Source organism: Lepidothrix coronata, unplaced genomic scaffold (genome assembly GCF_001604755.1).
Source record: "Lepidothrix coronata isolate B3197 unplaced genomic scaffold, Lepidothrix_coronata-1.0 Scaffold145, whole genome shotgun sequence".
Taxonomy (NCBI): Eukaryota; Metazoa; Chordata; class Aves; order Passeriformes; family Pipridae; genus Lepidothrix; species Lepidothrix coronata.
In genome coordinates, this window is record NW_016690325.1 from 1,197,112 (window position 1) to 1,216,748 (window position 19,637).

Below are 19,637 nucleotides of genomic sequence, written 5' to 3' on the forward strand. Positions count from 1 at the left end.
AGTAAACTCAGGAATGACTGTTCAGTATTTCTTCTGGACTGAAGATATCTGGAATCAGGTTCAAAGTTGCATCAAAGGAGCTTCATTTTCATACGTGTACAGAGCTCTGAGGATAATCTACAGCAGAAAGTTGTAGATCCACAATGGTTTGAGTGACCTAGAGAAATCTTAAGTCAAAAAACCCCAAAGCAGCTCCTTTCCATTATTTAATATTAATGTTCATGTGTCTGACAAAGGCAGTTCCCAAGCTGTAAATTGCTCTGTGCTGGGAGTGTATTCTTGGAAAGAACTACTAGATGCTTGCCTGGCTTTGACATCCTCTTCAGAAGACACTGGTCATTATACACAGACATTTCTGAACTAGACAAACCTTTAGTCTCCATGTGGTCAGGGAGCTCTTTATTTCCTCTGTAAATTAACCTCACTGAAACTGTTCATACAACTGTTAAGCAAAAATCAGATTAAAACTGGACTCACTCTATCTTGTAGGTATATGTTAAAGAACAGATATCTCATATAGGTAAAATCCTGTGTGATTTTTTTTTTTTTATCCTTCTTTATTGCATAGCATTTTAGCTATGCATTAGGGACAAATTGTGCTTGAGTCTATTACAATTGTAATAAAATATTGGTTTTGATTTTTAGGAGCTCTCTGCCAGACTCCTGTCTATTCACAGTGATCAAGATCTGATAGTGGTGACGTTTAAAACTTTCGAGGAAATATGGAAGTTTCTAACCTACCACTCACTGGGTAAAGTTGTTTAACCATACAGCAGTTCAATATGATTTTTGTATTCACTTGCAGACAATGCCTGAGTGGACAAGGCTCTCAGACACGTGATGGGATTTTTGGGGTGGTCCTCTGCAGGGCCAGGAGTTGAACTTCTATGAACCTTGTGGGTCGCTTCTAACTCAGGTTCTTCTATGATTCTATGACTGGGAATTTGTAGAACACAATTCTGAGATTAGATTTATTAACCCTTAAGAGCAGTAAGTGATGTTCCTGACCTGAGTACCAGTGATTGGGCTGCAGAGACGCTCCAGCCTCCAGGAAAACTTGCCTTTGTCTCAAAGCAAATAACAGCTATTGGTCCTGGCAGATGTCTTGCCTAAGTTAGATACTCCAGGGCCAGATGATATCATATTTCTAAGCAGTCTATTCCAATCCAGGTGGTTTTGTCCTAAAGTCTAACCTGTGCTGCAATTTAAATGCTTTTGCAGCTTTTTCTGCTCACTGTTGACATGTTGAGGTTACTCTTTTGCATGCTTCAGTTTTGTTTCCACATCTAAATATGCCTTTTGTAACAATATGATGCCACTGATTTGAGTTCCACTTTCAATATCCTACAACTTTTCGGAGAGAATAGTGGTCCTTTTTGAAGAATAGCATTTGAATTAGACCTTTGTCTCCATTTTGTTCACCTGAGGTTTTTTTTCTGTTTATAGGAAGCTTGTGTGCATTATGATTGAATTTGCCTGTTTCCATCAGAGAAATTTTAAATAATGAATTTTATTTGTAATTTTGTGTTTGCTATTTACTTGCTAATTTGTATTTTTAAATGCTCCTTAGAGAAGTAGAAAAAGGACTGTTCCAATCCGATTTTGCAGATACAACATAGGAAAAAGAAGCTGCTTCTTGGGAAAGGCTGCAGCTAACAGGGAATTGATTCAGTATCTTCAAAATAGCAGAGTAGCACCTTAATCACTGTCCACCATTCCTCTCCATCATTACCTTTTGCACAAGGATTTGCTAATGTATTAATGTTGGTCCTTTAAGTAGTAATCTGCTACCTGTACCATGCTGATTATGATGAGCCAATCGAGATCTCCCTATAACTATCATTACTTCCTCTAACACCTTTGAAAGCCCTACATGCTGATATAAGGAGTCCCACCTTCCAAGATCAAGCATTATCTTCTGATTTATATGACTCTGGTATGCAGCATCATCTCTGTCCTAAAGAAATTCCAGGAATCTGATACCCAGGCACAGTGTCTCCATATATTGGCATAGCTGAATCAGGCAACATGAGTTTATAAAGAGATTATTTTTTGACATTTTTTCCAGTCAGCTGTTTTTGATGCTAAGGTGATACCAACCACCTGGTGCTCAAAGCTTGCTGGTGATTATCTTTCAGACTCCAAGCCTTTCTAGACTACGAAGAACCTTTGTAAGGGGAGGACATAGTCTGCTTTTTCAGCAGTATTAGGCACAGAAACGTTTTGAGTCTTTAGGTGTAGTTTGTGAGAGCTGAGCATTAAAAGTAGCTGTAATGCATGTGACTTAATGGATGTAATTTTACAACTATTATGTAGTAAAACTAGTTATAAGCTGTGCATTAATTAATAATTGAGAAGTCTCTGAGTTCCTCAAAGTTTGTCTTTTTGTATAACACTGTAAAATGGCAAAGAAAACAAGTTGGATATTTTTTCCTAGGTTTTATAAATCATTGCATGGAGAATTTATTCCTAGATCAGTCTTTCTGGCTATATTCTCAAGAGGAGGAAGAAATAGGCATTGAAGTCTGTATAAATGAAAAATCCTTAAATTTGATGTGCAGAAGTCTGCTACTACAGGAAGGTAAGTAAGACTGCACATGCTAAGGCTAAATTTAGAGAAGCACCTTTCTTTAAAATCTGCAAATTAAATATTAAGATCTATTAAAAAACTTAATGAAGCTGAAATTTGAATTTATTCACTCCAAATGCACCAGAAAGAGAAGAGGAAGGAACAAGCACAGATTAGGTTAAGTAGGATCATAAAGGGATTAGAGAAATTCATGTGTAACTGGTCCATAAATGGATACCAAAAGGATTAGGGGTGGACGTACATTCTAACTTGTCTAATATTATTGCAGATTCTGGAGATGTGCAGGAGAGGGATTATGGATAGTTGCCAGGCTCGTGTACTTCTCCTAAATAGCATCACCTGCTTTTGCAGTCAGATAGAATGATGGGGTAGACGGATTGATTACTGCAATAGGAATATTGAAAATGCTGCAACAGAAGGTTCTACGCTTCATTTGAGACCTCAACTTTACATTTTTTTAATGAAAGAAAAACTGGACAGAAATATGTGAATATCTGACAATTGGAGAGAAAAGTCTTGAAAAATCTGACTTTTTAATTTAATGTTATTGATATTCTTCAAGCAAGTTTTAAGGCTTGCATGACACTAAAACATTACATAAAATGACATCTGCTCCACTGCTTTTGTTTTAGGATCACTTTTTGTTTTATGTCCTGACAATCTGATAAGAAAGATAATGGCTACAGACAATGAAATAAAAGCTTATTTTGAGACTGGGGATTTCACTGAAGATGTAGCAGGTGGATCTGTGGATAGCAACGCATCTGTGTTGTCTAAGGCTTCTCTGGAGCCATTGAACCCTTTCCATCAGTAGGTACCTGACTCTACCTACCTATTTCATATGCATCTGTCTCATATATGCACACCTCTGCTTAGACAGAGATGTCTCTAAAGGGTAGCTTGTTGTGGAACATCCATCTTCATTGACCCTGAGAAAAAGATGCTCTAACTGCTTTCATACCACACAACTGAAAGTGATCCAGCTGCCTGCAGAGCTGCGTTTAGAGACTGTTTGCCATCTCTAGAGTTGGATATTGCTTTTCTTCCTGACTCTGACAAAAAGTCCATTAACATTTTTTCTAGTAATGTAAATTGAAAATTTTCAATTTTCAGGATGCTTGGAAAAGTGGATGTTAACAGGCTAGCAGTGGTTTTACTTAACATTGCTGGGAGCTACTCACCTCCTTAATGCAGTTTCTCAAGTTCAGTTCAAGCCCAGAACCAAAATGACATCAAAGGACTCACTTTAGAAATCACCATAAAACCATTAATTCTTGGTGCTCTCAGTACTTAAAACTGGAATGACCTGGGGCAAGGAGAAATAGCATGACTTTCTCAGTTTGGTTTGTTTGCCTGAAGTAAGAGGACTTTCACTACTAATATTACTCAAAACATAACTGTCTAAAGTGTACCAACTGTGCTGAAATTGAAAACTAGCTGTGGGAGGGGTGCATTAGTTTCCAAATGGATTTAAAATATCACTGTTATTGTCACAGCATTCAGTGAAATGCTCTACACACTAACTTCAATTTCTTTTTCTACTTTCAGATGGTTTCTTAAAGGTTATTCTAATCCTATTGATTTTTCATGCAAAACTGAATCTAAATCGATCACAAAAGTTGGTAAGAAACTCCATTCAAACAACAACATTAAAATAATGCCAAACATATTCTAGACTTTTGCTAGGACAGACACTAAAGGGTTCAATTACTTTTTTTCCATTTTATTAGGATGGGAAAACAGCTTTCAAAATTACATTGCAGTAAAATTAACGTGAGAGTAAATCTCTGCCTAATTTGAATTACACTCTAAAGGTTTATCTTTCCCCTTTTTCCTCCTAAATACTGTATGAAGAAGGTGCACAAAGTAATAGAGTAATTGAGTCGAGGATGCCTCTGTAGCTTTGATAATCTTTAAAATTAGAAAATGCTCCAATGTAATTATTGTGGATCTTTCAAATGTGTATTGCTTTATCTAATAGTGCTGGGGAAATAAAACTTATACAGATGGTCTGAGGTTAGAGAGAAAAATTGCTTATTTTCTACTATGCATCTCCATTTTAATAATGTATTGACTGCTCTATCGCTGCGTATTTATTCATTAGGGATTGTTTTAGTTTGGTTCGAATGTTTTACTCTGGCCCAAGTTCAAAGCCCTTTGTAAGAGATAAAGTAAGGACTTAAACCATTTTTTTCTGCTTTGTGATGGAATTTGCTAGAATTTTGAAAACATTTTAGACTTTGCTTTCTAATGGCTGAGAAATGAGGATTTTTTAAATGCTATTTACAATTCTAAACACTCAAACTAAACTGGGATTTGCATGCTTTAAATCTCACAAGAGCAGATATGCAACTCACGAGTTCCAGGAATGTATCTTGCTAAATATATTCTTCTGCTGAGTTGCTTTTTTATTAAATGCATTTCTATTGTTAAGTTACTTTATCTGCAAATATTATTTATCTCCCTATTACACAGCAATGGGATCCTGTCTAGCTGTGATGAGTTATGCAAGTATTGTGCCAGAAGAGCTGAGTTTCCAGGACGGAGACAAAATTGAGATCCTTGGCTACTTCATTGAATGCATGGAATGGTTTCTTGGAAGACATGTGTTTACTGGCCAAATAGGTTTTGTAAAGACAAGTCATGTGAAACTGGACTTATCTGGAAATAAGTGAGTGATATGTATTTATCTTGTAAACAAAAAGGGGCTTAAGCTTTAAAACAGTGAATGGTAAATCCAGGTGTGGGTTTGTTTGTTTTTTTTTTTTGGTGTTATATTTTTGTTTTAATGAGAATTGTTGTAGCATGTATCAATCAAAACAAATGCAAAGAAATTGGAATATGAAGTCTGATTAAATGTTGGAAAATATCAGTTTGTAGCTGAGCTTCTTACTGGGCAAAGAAGCTGTTGGACTTGTTATATTGTTCAGTTTCTCTTCTTTGGATCACAAGATCCAAGGAGATTTACCCTTGTGGAAGGTTCCATTTTTGCAAGTCTCTGAAGGTCTGTGTTAAAGCATCTGAGTTCTGGTTTTTTCCGTACCCTCAATTACAGGCCTTAACTTGCTTCAATGGGACCTTTACAAATAGTTGCTAATAATTCAGAGTGAAACCTCTAAAAAGTGTGTTTGTCAGCATGCATTGGTACTGTGTAATTAGGCTGTTCTTACCAGTATGCCTGAACTGTTTGCATGCTGAAACAAGGAGTTCCAAAATGTTGTTTGCGCACCCATTTTATTTTAACTCTGAGCTTATATTAGAAAATCAATACCATAATGTCCTTAAAGACTTGTCCTTCTAATAAATACTCTCAAAAAATGCTCTACCATGACACTGACATAAAGCTTACTCTGCTATGGTAGAAACTGTTAGCTACAAGTGTAGCTACTATCAGTTTATATGTGTATTTATAAATGTGACTAAAACTAATTTTGAACACAGCACAACCTATAATGTAAAGATTGTATTACTTTCTCTAACAAGTTCCAATCTGACTGATGTAGTGAGCTCCTTCAGCCAACTCTGCTTTCAAGCACCTTCAAAGTTATTCCTTTCCTTGTTAGACCACAAGATCTGGATTTTCTTGAAGCAGAAGAGCTATCTTTTTTATCAAAAGAAAAAAAATTGGAAGAAGTAATACATTTGTTGAAACAAACCTCCATCACAGATGTTTGCTCTGTGTACAGAATAGGTAAGTATGAGTTTTACTCCTTTTTACTGCACAAGAGATGTTTGCAGTTTCTATATCTGTTATAACTGGGGGTTTTTTGTGTTTTGTTTTTTTTTTTGTGTGTTTTTGTTTGTTTGTTTTTTGGTGGTGGTTGTTGTTTTGTTTTTTTCTAAATTTCAATGAGATTCCAGCCTTTATACCTACTTTGAAATATCTTGGTATTCAGTTGTTTTGTAGATGTGGCATGTATAAATCCTTTATATCATCTTTGCTACTTTACTGCTGTTGCAAGAGTTTTCCCAGCAGTGCATTTACAAATCTTCTTTTGTCCTTTGTCTTTTTTTTTTTTTGAGTGAATTTAAACAGCAGGCTTTTAAAAACTCTATTATCAAGCTGAACAGATCTCCGAGCTTTTACATGTCTGCAATATGAATTAAAATTTCACATGGCTGCATTAAAAAAGGCAGTATATTCACCCAAATACTGCTGGCTTTTCATTCATCTTGGGAAAGGTGGCATAATAACTACTGACAGCTAATGCAAACATATGCCTCTTCATGCTTGATTTAACTTTCAAAGGTACTGAAAAATAGCAAAATCTAGTCATATAAACATTATCTCTGATACAGACGTTATTTCTCTACGAGCTCAGGCTTTACATAAACCATTAGGGGTAACTGGGGTTTCACCTTTGTAGACTTACTGTAAGGCAGGGTAATGTAATTGTCTTGCTGAACTGAACAGAGGCAGCAATTTCTTATTCCACCAAAGGCTGTTGGTGATGCATATGCTTGTCAGATATCTAACAAAGTTTTATCTCCATTAGTGCCATTCTAAGAGACAGGTCTGTAGGCTCCAGTTTGAAAGCAGCCGGTGTGTACCCTTGACTTGGGTGCATTGGCTTAATTCTACAAATCAGTCTCTGTGTGTGAACAATAACTAAGGCATGTCAGGCCTGAGCTGCAAAATGCAACTCATGTAAATGTGCAAAATGACTCCACAGCTCACCTTCCTTGCTCAAATGAAAAGTCTGGAAACAAAAGCTCAGACCTCTGCAGTATTAAAACAACGTCATGGCCATGCTGCTATTTTTGCCTGTTGCATGTTTTTTACCACATCTTGCCTTCTCCCTAATCTTAAGTGCTGACTTTTTTTCACATCTTCCCCCTCTCATGTCTTTACCACTTCTCTTAAACAGCACAATTGATCAACATAACTCCACTTATCCAGAGCAAGCATTTTTCAATATTCACTTGATGTATTGTTGTATGATCTGAATAAGTGGGGTTTTGATTCCTTACATCTAAATCACTGTACTGAGAAGTGTTTATTTATGTGCACTTCCTTGATTAGATACTCAGAGCATTAAGTTACAATTACTCTAAACATCTGTGGCATTCATCCACCAAAGTCAGGAAAGCATTTAAAGAAAGGAGTTCCAGAAGTAAACAGTCAGTGAGAGTTCATTCTTAAAGGCTAGTAAAGTAGCTTTGCATCAGCTTAAACAGAGCTTGAATAGGTCTGTGAGCCTCTGTAATTTTTTTTTTTTTATATATCCTTCAGCACCACTTCTATTGCATCTAGTGTATGAAAGACAGTTAACATAATCCTGAAATGCAGCATGACAACCGAAATGCCTTGAGAAATATCTGCTACACAAAAATAGTAATTCTTAAATGTTCCACAGATGTGCTATGGTAAAAATTTAAAGCCAGACCTATAGTAATAATGTCTACAGAATTAAGAGATACATCTTTTAAAAATAATAGATGGAGTGATTTTTTTTCACCTGCATGCTACCAGAATTGCCACAAAAATCCGACACTCTAATCCTCACAAATATTTTCCCTCCCTCCATTGCCCTGGGAATGACACTAAAAATATTAATGGCTCCTTGTTACCTCATTTTACAAGTGGGTTGTGGAGAATGGTCATATCTTTGCTGCCCATTTGTATTTTAAGGCAGCAGAAATGCATCCCTCAGGCAGGACAGGGATAGGGATATTCTGAGATAGGCAGTTGTCTCCCCACTTTACTGAGCAGAGGTAGGTGCATGATGATGACCATGTACAAGCAGTGAATTGTGTCAGCAGGAGGGTAAGTCCCTCATATCTGTTAACTTTGAGTCCGACTTAAAAATTTCTCTTTTAAATTTCCAGGACATGTCAAATTCTCCTGACATAAAGAATTATCAACTCAAAAGTTGTCTTTTTTTTAGGAGATTTAAAACTGAAAGAACAAAGATACCATAGCTAACATGAGTGTTTTCTTTCTTACAGATGAATTAGAAGAACCAGAATTTCAGAAAGCTCATGAATATGGTAATAATTCATATGCATAAAATTTTTACATAAAATTACCGTGACTTCTGATATTTCTGGTATATTTACTAGCTTTTCTACTTCTAATGTCTCTTCAAATTCAAATTTTCTTCTCTCATTGTTTGCTTTCTGAGATTTTGTTGTAACCCCTTCTCACTAGATTTTACTGTACAATATTGTGGGTTTTCACTGATATCAGATGTCTTTCTTGGAACTTGCTATCCAGTTGCAGACTGTATGACTTATTTTTACTACTGTGACACACATAGGCACTACCTCCCAACTCCTCCACATTGTTTATCAGGGCAAAATATTGTTTATGGGACACCTGGCAAGTCCTGATTTGAATTCCAGCAGGTTTTTCATCTAGAAAACTTCATCCCATAAATAGATTTCTCAAAGGAGATATTTTGATGAAGATACGTAATTATTTCCCTTTTGCATTTTGTTGGCAAGCTGTCACTATAACTATTTTTATAGTATTATTTCTCTAAACACCAGTTTTTATATTTGATTGTGCTGTACAGTTTCAGAAATGAGATTCTAAGGTAATTGAGCTCTAAATCTGCAACTTCAACAAGCTCCTGTTCATCTGCAGCTGTAAGCTTAAGCACTATGACTGCAAATTGCATCCCTAATCCCTGCCCCATTAACTGGGCTGGATAACAGCGGGCAGACTAAGAGTTGATGCCATATCTGTCTTCATTATATTTGCAAGATATTCAACAATATTGTCACTAGGAGAACTTAGATCAGTGACAACATCAGTCACCACAAATTTGAGAAAGAGAATCAGGATTGGTATTTGACTGAAAGGAGAAATCCTATTACACATTGTATAGACCTGGGTGGCCACACCTGGGCAGGAGACTAGAAACTTTGCAGGCACACCCACAGCAGCCATGTGAGACTTCAGCAACTCAAATATCAGTCTTACTCTCTGTCCTGGTTAACCTGCCGTAGCGTGCTCTCAGGACATACCCTTACTCAGCTTGCATGCTTGAATTCACATTTCCCTTATACCTTAAGTCCAACCTGTATCCATGCCCTGACCCAGGGCCTTTTTCCAGCCTCCAGTTCAGACTTTGGGTCTTCCTAGATTCTCATCTTCTCCTTCTTACTAACTAGACTGAACTGTAATTAATTGGCAGATCTCTCTTGCTCATATACGTGTAGAGAGAGCAGAGAATATACAGAGTGTATTTTTGAGTGTACAGACACAAAGAAATTTGAATTAATACTGAACTTCAGTTGGATTAGTGTTGGATCGGGCACAGGGTCTGGCTAGACAAGTATATAGATCCCTAATGTGCTTACACATGGCAAGTCCTGTTTATTCCCACTCCTCCAGTCTCCCACACTTGTTCCTCCCTGATCCTTCTTGGTATCTCTTTTTACATCTTTTCTTGTCTCTTAGCCATACTGTTAGGAAATCACAGTATGTTTACATAATGTTTTCTTAAAAGCATCTTCTACTGAGAAGTGTTTTGGTTGGTCTATGAAAGGTCTGTCTGCGTGCATGGAGGAAGTTATGATCTGTACCTTATTTTTAAATTTCAGAAATTCCATGCTCCCATTCTAGTGCAGGATCCACTAGCAAGAATGGCAAGATAGAAGAACTGCTGAAGAACTTCAAGAATTTGGAGGCCACTCAGGCAGGAGAGCCAGCTACAGAAGGAAAGGAATCTGCTAGTTCTTCAAAGATTGAAATCTTTCCTCCACCTGAAGGACCTCGCTTCCACATATGTCAAGATGATGTTCAAGCATTTGACATCCCTGAGTCTCTGCTACTCTTCTTAAATAGGAAAGAGTATGAGAGCAACTTCAAAAGCCTGTATGATTTCTCTTACTCATTTACCAACACCTTATTTTATGGATTTTCAGAAGAAGAAGAACTGGTTAGTTTTTTAAGATTAGCAAGGGAAGCAGCAAAGAAAGCAGGTATGTCCTGGGCACTAGCAAGGCTATGCTTTCTCTTAGGTAGGCTTAGTGTTAAAAAGCTGAAGTTTTCCCAAGCTCGGGTGTATTTTGAGGAAGCACTGAGAGCAGTAGCTGGAGTGTTTAATGATTTGTACTTCGTGATTGCTCTTTATACAAATCTAACAGTCATCTACTTGACACAGAAGAACAAAGAAAAGTGTGCTCAAGTTTTTGACAAGGCTACATCTCTTCTCATGGGAATTCCCAACTACATTTGCAGTGCTGACCTGGAGTCAGATATACTGAAGTATGCTCTGAAGAGGATAGTTTTGAGCCAGAACAAACATGCAGAGGCAAGGGCATGCTTTCTACTGGCAAAACATTACAGCGCACGCAAACAACACGACGAGGCACTGCCATTCTTGGAAAGGTTTCAACTCTTGCTCAATGACCTGGGTTTACAAAACAACTTATCCAACAACTGTTATTTCAAACTAGCAGAGTCCTACAGTGAAAAGTGTTTGCCACACATTGTATTAAGTTGCATAAAGGTTACCTCTCCCCAGAGCTCCAGTACTTTAATGGATTCCCTGAAAAGGATTGATTTAATCATCAAAAATGCTCCCAAACTCTATGGCCTGAAAAAGCTCAGACAAATATTCCCATCCCAAATTGCACCTTACCTCTTACAAGCACTTTCGTCTGTGTTTACTGATGAGCAGCAAGGACTGTGCAGCACCATCTATCTTCACTTAGCAAAGCTGTACAGCCACCACAAACGGTATGGCAAAGCCATTGCTTACATGATGAAAGCACTGGACTCTGATGCTTCTGCTAAGCCAGAGGAAACTATTAACTACTTGGTTTCACTTGCTTGGTTATACATTCTTTACAAGCAATATGATGTGGCTTTAGCCATTTTAAATACTGTTGTAGGCTCTTCATGGAGCAGTCCTCACCAACTAGGCATTGCTTATAATATGCTTGCTATTGCTTTGAAAAGGACAAACAACACAAAAGAAGCTGCTGAGAGCTACTACAAAGCACTGCGTCTTTCAGAAGAGGCTGAGATGACCCATAACCAAGCTATAGCCCTGGCTAATCTTGGGGCACTCTGCCTGCATGCAGCAGCCAGCAAGCTTGCAGAACATTATTTTATCCGGGCAGTTAAGCTGTTCTCCAAGCTTCCAAGTATGGACTGTGGTCAAGACTTTATCCAAGTCCTCCTTCAGTTGGGATGTTACTATGTTGGTGGAACTCAAAGGGAAAAAGGAAGGTTTTACTATGAATGGGCTTTTTTAATTGCAATGGAGACAAGTCATCTGGAAAGTAAGTACATCTTTTTTTCTCTCAAGTTACAAAATGCACCCTGTTTGGGAATTTTTGTTATATAGGTATGTTAGAGCTGCATTTAGAAAGGCATATCTTATTTTCTTTATTCTTGCTACCATGATTAAGGAGCTTATGCAAGTGAGGCGATTGTGTTACTATTTTATTTTGGAGATGAAGTTTGAAGTAACCTCTAGCCTTTAACTCTGGGGGTGAAGGAAATGGCAGTGGGATCTTCTTATTATGACTTTTACGTTTTTCATTGACTGCGCTGTGATTTGTGAAATGGTGAGAATTAATAATTTTAAAAATAATTTAACTTTCATTTTAAAATAGAGATTCATGTTAGTATTTCCAATCTATTCTCCCAGGTCAACTGCAAGCGATTAAACTGCTGTGTCAGTTTTACAGTACAGTTGTTCCCAACGAGGCTCAGTGTGTCATCTACAATGAATATCAACTATCTTTAGCTAGAAAGATGTCCAACAAAGTTCTGGAGGGACAAATTTTGGAAACTATTAGTCAGCTCTATTTGTCTTTAGGAACAAAAAGGTAAGACATGCTAAATGACTTTTCATTCTGATTTTAATTTTTCTGTTATGGATCTCAATTTGTGCAAAAGCTGAATATGATGAATTTTTTTTCTCTCTCTGCTTTGCTAATACACTTTATCAGAATTAAAGGGTCCAATGCTAGTGGAGATTTCTCTTGTTTCTTTTTGAGTAACTATAATCTCTCAAGGGAGACAAGATGTTCAGCAGGAATTAGCAGCACTTGAAGAATCAATTTATTTTTAAAATCTATATAAATACATTTTAAACATATTATTACGCAACTCTTGACAACTGCTATATCAGGTGACTTGTTTGCAATGATTTTTGCAAGACTTTTTTTAAAAAAACCACCTAAATTATGTATTCTGAACAGGTCAGGCATTAAATTGTCACTATGTAAGTGTTTCTCTTTGAGGAAAGGCTTTTATCAAAACTTATATAAGTATGAAGCCTATGTGCAAAACTGTGTAGCTTTAGTCTCCAGCAATTTCTATATTGCTCTTATTTTCAGAATACCAATTTTTTGCTTTCCACTATTGAAATAACAGATTGCACAAGTTAAATCGTAGTAACTAACAGGTGCTGGAGAAACTTACAGGTTTCTCTAACAATGTTTAAAGTACCTTTAAAGGCTTTTTTTTTTTTCCTTACTGTACTTCCTCACTTTGGATTCAGGTATTTTCAAGCATGCCTCAGTAAGGATAAAAAAATATTCTCAGTTGTGGAAAGAGAACAGATGCCTGTTTTAGCTTTAAGTGGCTGCAGTCCAAGCATCTAACTTTGCTAGTAGATCACCCAATTTATTTTGCTTTGATCATTGCTTTTTAATGAAATAGTTGGTGACCATTCTTTGGAGAGACTGAAGAGAAAGGGGTTGGTTAAGATTTCAAGCTACATGGAATTTGCAGAAGGATTTTACTAGCTGGAGAAGCTGCTGCTTAGTGTGCTTGTAATACACAAAGCTTAGGTTTCCTAGGAGCCTGGCTCCCAGACTATATAACCTTAGCAGGCTACCAGAAAATAACACATAATCAATGTGGTATTAGACCATAGTATCACAGTATTCTTTGAGTTAACAGCCCTGAGTAACAGGGCGCATATGTCTGTGGTAAAGTAACAGAAAACTACTGTGTCCATGCCAGTGGACCAACCTGACCTGTTCCAGCTGCTGTGCTGGGTTATGAATTGGCAGATGCTTCTATCTGCTGTAAAAGCAAAGACTCTGATGGAGAGATGAAAGTAGCATTCAATAATTGGGCTGGGTTGGACTACTTCAACTATCTTGCCTTTCCTTGTGTTAGCAGCTTGTTAGCAGAGCAGACTGAAATGTCAGGCTTGTTCAGTGAATCTTTACTTCCTCTCATGATTATAAAATGAGTGACAGGTCTCTTCAATCTCTTTTTAAGAATCAGAAAGTGATAAAACCAATTTTTTTCCCTCAGATGAAATATCTTGTTGAGATAGAACTGAAATCTTGATAGTGTGAAGTACAAGGGAGGGTATTACTCTAAGATTTGTTTTGGTTCTCTTTGGAGCTCTAAGCATGCTGTTCTAAAGATGCACTCTGTAAGGGTTTGCTGTAACTATGCAGGTTATGTTATATTTTAATTTGTTTGTGCCTTGTGCATGGAAGGAAATGCAACAGGTCAGGGAGATGGGAATACAGCACAAGACAGATTTAATGAGTCCAGAGTTTCTATGTCTGTTATAAAACATTGTAAAGTCAATAAATCGGATATGTCTTTCTCTACACTTAAAGAAAATTGCACTGTCTAATGATCTGATAATTAAGGTGTTTCTAGAACTGATCATGTCATGTCCCATTCTCCTCTGCCCTACCACCCCCCTCCCCATTTTCCCTGTTTTTTTCTACAATTGCTGATTAGTCTGAATTGTGCTTAAGTCACATGGCCTAGCTGATTAAAAAAAGAGATTACAGATGCAATTTCTTTCTGGAGTTTTTAGGAAAAATTCATTAATGATAGAAGAGTTAAAGATGAGGAAAGATTTTTCTACCTCAGTTTGAGGTAGAGAAAGGACACATCTCAACTGTCTAGCAGGAGACATAGATGGAACAAAAAAAGGAAGAGGAAAAAGACTGAGTTCTCTAGTTACTAGTGTAATATAGCTGAGAAATTATAATTGTGCACTAAGTAGGGGAAACAGATTGTCTTTTATATTAGCATGAAACTTTTCTCACTGAAGAAAACCATTTGCAATTCTGAAGAAACCCTTCAATGATTAGCAGTTCTCCCCATTTCAGGGCCTACAGGTCAGCTCTGGAATATACCAAAAGAAGCCTTGGAATATTTATAGATCTTCAGAAAAAAGAGAAAGAGGCATATGCTTGGCTACGGGCAGGAAAGATATATTATGTACTGAGGCAGAATGAGCTTGTGGATCTTTATATTCAGGTATGCTGTCAACATGGTGCAGGTGGCATGGTAAGGGTAAGTAATTCAACATAGTGATCCCAGAGATTTTGCTAATGTATGTTCCGAACATATAGTGACACTGTTTATGTAATGCTCAAAAGCATTTTCCATTGGTGCTTCATTTTAATCTGTTGCTTGACTCTGGAAAGATTCTGGGCAGTGACCTTTCTTAGTTCCTGCTCTGCTGTAAAAATACTTTTCTCCCATTGTAAAGTGGAGTGCTGCCTTATACTGCAGGATACATATAGGGCTTGAGTCTTGACTGGTGTATGAGTAGTACCAAAATGTGATCTCTAAATAAAATAACCAGACACCTGTTGTTAAGATCTTTAGAAAAGAAATCTACAAAACCTGAAGATATAGGAAAAAAGTTCATACTAAAATGTCCCGAGACACAATATGTGGTGCTACTGAAATGAGTTTTTCTCTCAATTAGGTTACATTTTTGAATACTTACAAGCAAAACTGAATGCATATGTTTACAAGAAGGACCTGTTCTATACCCCTGTTTCTTCTTTCTTTTACAAAATGATTTTAGCTGATAGCCCCCAAGTCAGTCACCTTGTGGTACAACAGCAAAATCAGCATGTAGGATAATTTTCTCTATCTGCTTGGTTTTCTCTAAGAGGAGGAGTGTGTCAGACACATGCATGTGCATTTCATACTGTGCAGTATGGAATATGGAATTTAGAGCAGACTGTCAGTGCCTATCCATGAGGAAAGTCTCAAAGCAGGAATCTGCCCACTAACAATTTGACCGCTGTGATTTATGCCAGTAACTTGTGCAAATCATCACATCTTAACTTGCCTGTAAAACACAGACTCCACAATGTGATGCAATAGAGTCCTTTGGCACCTGAAGCCAAGACAGGTGGAAAAGAATCGCTGCCTTTGTGCTTAAGTAGAGAGAATGTATTTTTTCATTACTACTTATCCTATCAATAACTGAGTATCCTGGTATTGTTGCCTTGGGGAAGATGCCTGCTGCCTTTCATTAAATCCTTTTTGTTAACAAGGCATGTATTTATTCAGGAGAACAGGATAGTGGATCTGCATTTATTTACAAAATTCACTTCACTGGCTTTTAAAGCTGCAGTTAACAATACCTACCTTAAAATCTAAACATTTCTGTGATTTATTTGATCTATTTCAAATTTAGTATGTTTAGTATGCAGCTATCAAATACACTAGTGATTTTAGAGTGCCATGTGCTGATAGAGGTAGCAGGATACTATTGTCAGACAAAGGGAAAACCAGGCTTTGTTTCTTCTTCAGTAGCTGCTGCTGGCTTGCTCAAAAACAGGTTATCACAAAAGAGCATGTTCTCATCAAATATAGCCTTTCCTATCATTATAATAAGGGAAGCCTTAGGGATCGTTTTTTCCAATTGCTTGTACTTATTTTGTTCTCCCATGAAGTAACCAAGATTTATTTTTTCTCTTTCCTTCCCCATTCCTTATTTTCACTTCAGGTTGCTCAGGATGCTGCTCTTTGCACAGGAGATCCAAATTTAGGAATGGAATTGTCTGAAGCTGCTGGAGACATATTTTTCAATGGTACTTGGGAAAAGGAGAAAGCCGTGACTTTCTACAGGGTTTGTGCAGTTTTTTAGTGCATCGATAGTTATGTACCTCCCCCCACAGGAGGTATTCTACAAATACTGAACCAGAAGCTGATCCTCTCAGCAAACAGTTTATAAGCTATTGCAGCTGAGTACTTTGTCATGGTGTTAGTAGATATCTCCTGTTTCAACTTCTCTTCTGGTTGCAAGTTATGTTATAAGCAAAGAGCAAAATGAAACCAGAATTACTTGATTTGATGTAAACGAGAACCTGTCAGTGCACATCTTGGAGTCCAGCCATACATAAGATGCTGTTATGTGTTTCAGGACAGGGCTCTTCCACTTGCTGTTCAGACTGGCAACAAAACCACTGAACTCAGATTATGCAATAAACTAGTGGAATTGTTGATGAATCTGAGGGCCTATGAGGAAAGTCTGGAATATGCAAGAGTGGCTCTTATGCTCAGTGTAAATTTAGGTAAGACCAATTTCTATTATAGCTGAATATGAATGATACCTCTAAAAATACAGCATAACTCTAAAGCTTTATTCCCTTTAATTCATCAGATTTCTTGCCAGGATTTCATATCAATACTATAATTGCTACTTTGCCTCTGGTCAAGAACGAACAACTTTATTGCTGCCTCTTCTAGCTCTATGTTCATAATGGAAAACCTTTGAGAGAGTGTAGAATTAAACCTTGAATTTCAAGTGCAAACTGAGCATGCTTCTAACAGCTAAGATGTAATGCTGATGAATAATATTGTCCCAAGAGGCTTTTGAGTGTCATATGCTTTCAGATTTGCTCATAGCCCTGCTGGTGAACCAACACAGGATGAAGTAATCAAAAACGATAGGGCTAGTTTTAAAATTACTGTTCAAGCTTGGGAGCTGTTCAACTGATTAAGAACCCTCTCACCCTCTCAGGTGATTCTGAGCATACTGAAAATCATCTTTTTGTCTTTAATCCTGCTACTTTTCTGTCTTTCATTCCTTTCATAGTAATCTCTTTGTATTCTATGTAAGTATGCATAGGGGGTATATATATATATATACATGAGAGATTAATATAGCTATTTCTTAAAATCCTGGACACTGTCAAATCCTACAGCAGGAAATTCAGAAATTTCATGAGATTTTTCTTAAAGGGCATGTACCTCTTAAGCAAAAGTAATTTTATGCAATAAAGGCTCAGCAAATTCAATACAGAAATTTTAAAAAAATAGTGTAGATGTATTCTGCTTTGAGACTGATTACTTTATCTCTTCGGTTTTATCTTATTCATATGTCATCTCATTAGGAAATCAGCTAAATGAACGAATAGCTTACCATCGTCTGGCTGTCATCCATCACCATTTGGGTCACTGTGAACTAGCTGAACATTTCTATTTAAAGGCCTTGTCCCTCTGTTCCTCCCCTCTGGAGTTTGAGGAGGAAACACTATATTATGTCAAGGTGTATTTGATCTTAGGAGATATTATATTCTATGACCTTAAGGTAAGAAATTCTAATAACAACTGCAGAAAATTGTTACACTGATTAATGTTTCATAGAATCAAGTTTTGCCGTGTTCTGGTTTTGTGTGTTTGAAACGTAAACAATAAAGTGGAAAAACCTACTGAAGTTTAGAATCTATATTACTTTTGTTAGATATCTACAAGCCTGAGCTTGGCAGTTGTCTTACACTAATTGTACTACAGAGGTACTATTTTGGTGTCTCTTATTTCAGGATCCCTTTGATGCAGCAGGCTATTACCATTTGGCACTTGCTGCTGCCATGGACCTGGGCAATAAAAAAGCTCAACTGAAGATTTACACCAGACTTGCAGTAATCTACCATAACTTCCTTGTGGATCGGGAAATGTCTCTCTTCTTCTACCAAAAGGCAAGAACCTTTGCAACAGAGCTGAACGTTAGGAGGATAAATCTAGCTCCTGATCGGTGTTACAAGAGATCATAAGCATCCTTGGAAAATTCAGTCTAACTACTACAGAAGTACCTAGAGAAATACTCCACTGGCTCTGTGGGAAGATGCATTCAATGTTTCATTATGCATGTGCTGTAAGCCAGAGCTCAGCATCCCAGACCATATTACCAGTTTATGTGACAGTGAATTACATTTCATTGTCTTTAAGATATACAGTCTTGTACTTGTTTAAGGATGTGAACTAAAACCAAAACCCAACAGTTTTTGTTGTTTGGCTTTTTTTGTTTGTTTGGTTGGTTTTTTTAAAAAACTACAGTTTTCTTTGCTATATGTTTCTGCCTTGCTGGATACTGGAAAATGATTAAATGCGATGAAAAATATTTAATAAAGTGTTATAGAGGAAAAAACACTCAATATGAATTGTGGCCTTTCTTTCCATGACCCAGCTCTATTACTTTATTTTCACATCAAGTAAATACATTTGCACAAGCGTGTGAGGTGTGGTTGAGAATTTTTTTGACCCAGTTCCCCAGACATCACCCCTCATTTTCTGTCAAATTCATCTACTGCAATACTTAAGCTTTTTCTTCTAGTTCCAGAAAACGCTTATGTACATGTCATAGTAACTATATAAGCTTTTTGGTTTCCAGAACTGAAAGCTCTAGTACTATGTGAGTTTTTGTGGATTTCAGTTGTCATATGTTTGGTCTTTTTCCCTATTTTCAAAGACTTTTTTTTTTTTTTAATCAACCCTTTTCAGAACTGTCAGTATTGCCTACAATGACTTATTACAGCATTTTCTACTGTGTTGCATATGGCTAAATTTTGTTCAGAAAAATGTATTTTTTCACTTCAGTTGCAAAAAAATCTAGATGGTTAATTTTGATTGTGCTAAATCTTCATGCTTCAAAGTATTTTCATACCAAAGCTATAGGAAAAATGACATAGTAGATCAGGCTGCATATTTTGAGAAGGAATGTAAGTGTCTTAAAGTATGGTAATTTACAATTAAATATTCAGGTACATTATGAGGTGATGCCTTTTCTTCTAAGAACTTCCTGCAGAAACTGCTGGTTTATTTCACACTTCAGAGGCATGACAAAGAATGGAAATATGGAAGTGTTTTTTAGAAGTTCCACACATAGTCTCAGAAACCAGATAGGAGCTGTTGGTTACATAATATATTTGTTTATACTGTCAAACCTGGGGAAAAGTGCAAACCACCTTTTTTGCTAATCTGTGTCTATGTAGTCTCATGGCTTTGTTTTTTGCCTAAGAATTTTCATTTTCTAAAATCTGTCATTCAGAGCTTGTTTTGAATTCTTTCCAT

General features: G+C 36.9%; 1 protein-coding gene across 4 annotated transcripts in view; it reads left to right on the plus strand.

Moving 5' to 3' along the window:
- Positions 1–18,610, plus strand: part of SH3TC1 (SH3 domain and tetratricopeptide repeats 1) — a 31,345-nt gene extending 12,735 nt beyond the window's left edge. For 3 of the 4 annotated variants that reach the window (XM_017828064.1, XM_017828065.1, XM_017828066.1), the window contains exons 5-18: positions 646–751; positions 2,438–2,581; positions 3,223–3,400; positions 4,139–4,212; positions 5,066–5,261; positions 6,154–6,281; positions 8,540–8,581; positions 10,142–11,830; positions 12,202–12,382; positions 14,648–14,798; positions 16,291–16,413; positions 16,708–16,858; positions 17,681–17,877; positions 18,110–18,610. In XM_017828064.1, coding sequence (XP_017683553.1) covers positions 646–751; positions 2,438–2,581; positions 3,223–3,400; positions 4,139–4,212; positions 5,066–5,261; positions 6,154–6,281; positions 8,540–8,581; positions 10,142–11,830; positions 12,202–12,382; positions 14,648–14,798; positions 16,291–16,413; positions 16,708–16,858; positions 17,681–17,877; positions 18,110–18,340 — 3,591 coding nt within the window. In that variant the 3' untranslated portion in view covers positions 18,341–18,610. The remainder of the gene's footprint in view (positions 1–645; positions 752–2,437; positions 2,582–3,222; positions 3,401–4,138; positions 4,213–5,065; positions 5,262–6,153; positions 6,282–8,539; positions 8,582–10,141; positions 11,831–12,201; positions 12,383–14,647; positions 14,799–16,290; positions 16,414–16,707; positions 16,859–17,680; positions 17,878–18,109) is intronic. The other variant, XM_017828068.1, reaches the window with a different exon arrangement.
- Positions 18,611–19,637: the final 1,027 nt, after the last annotated feature.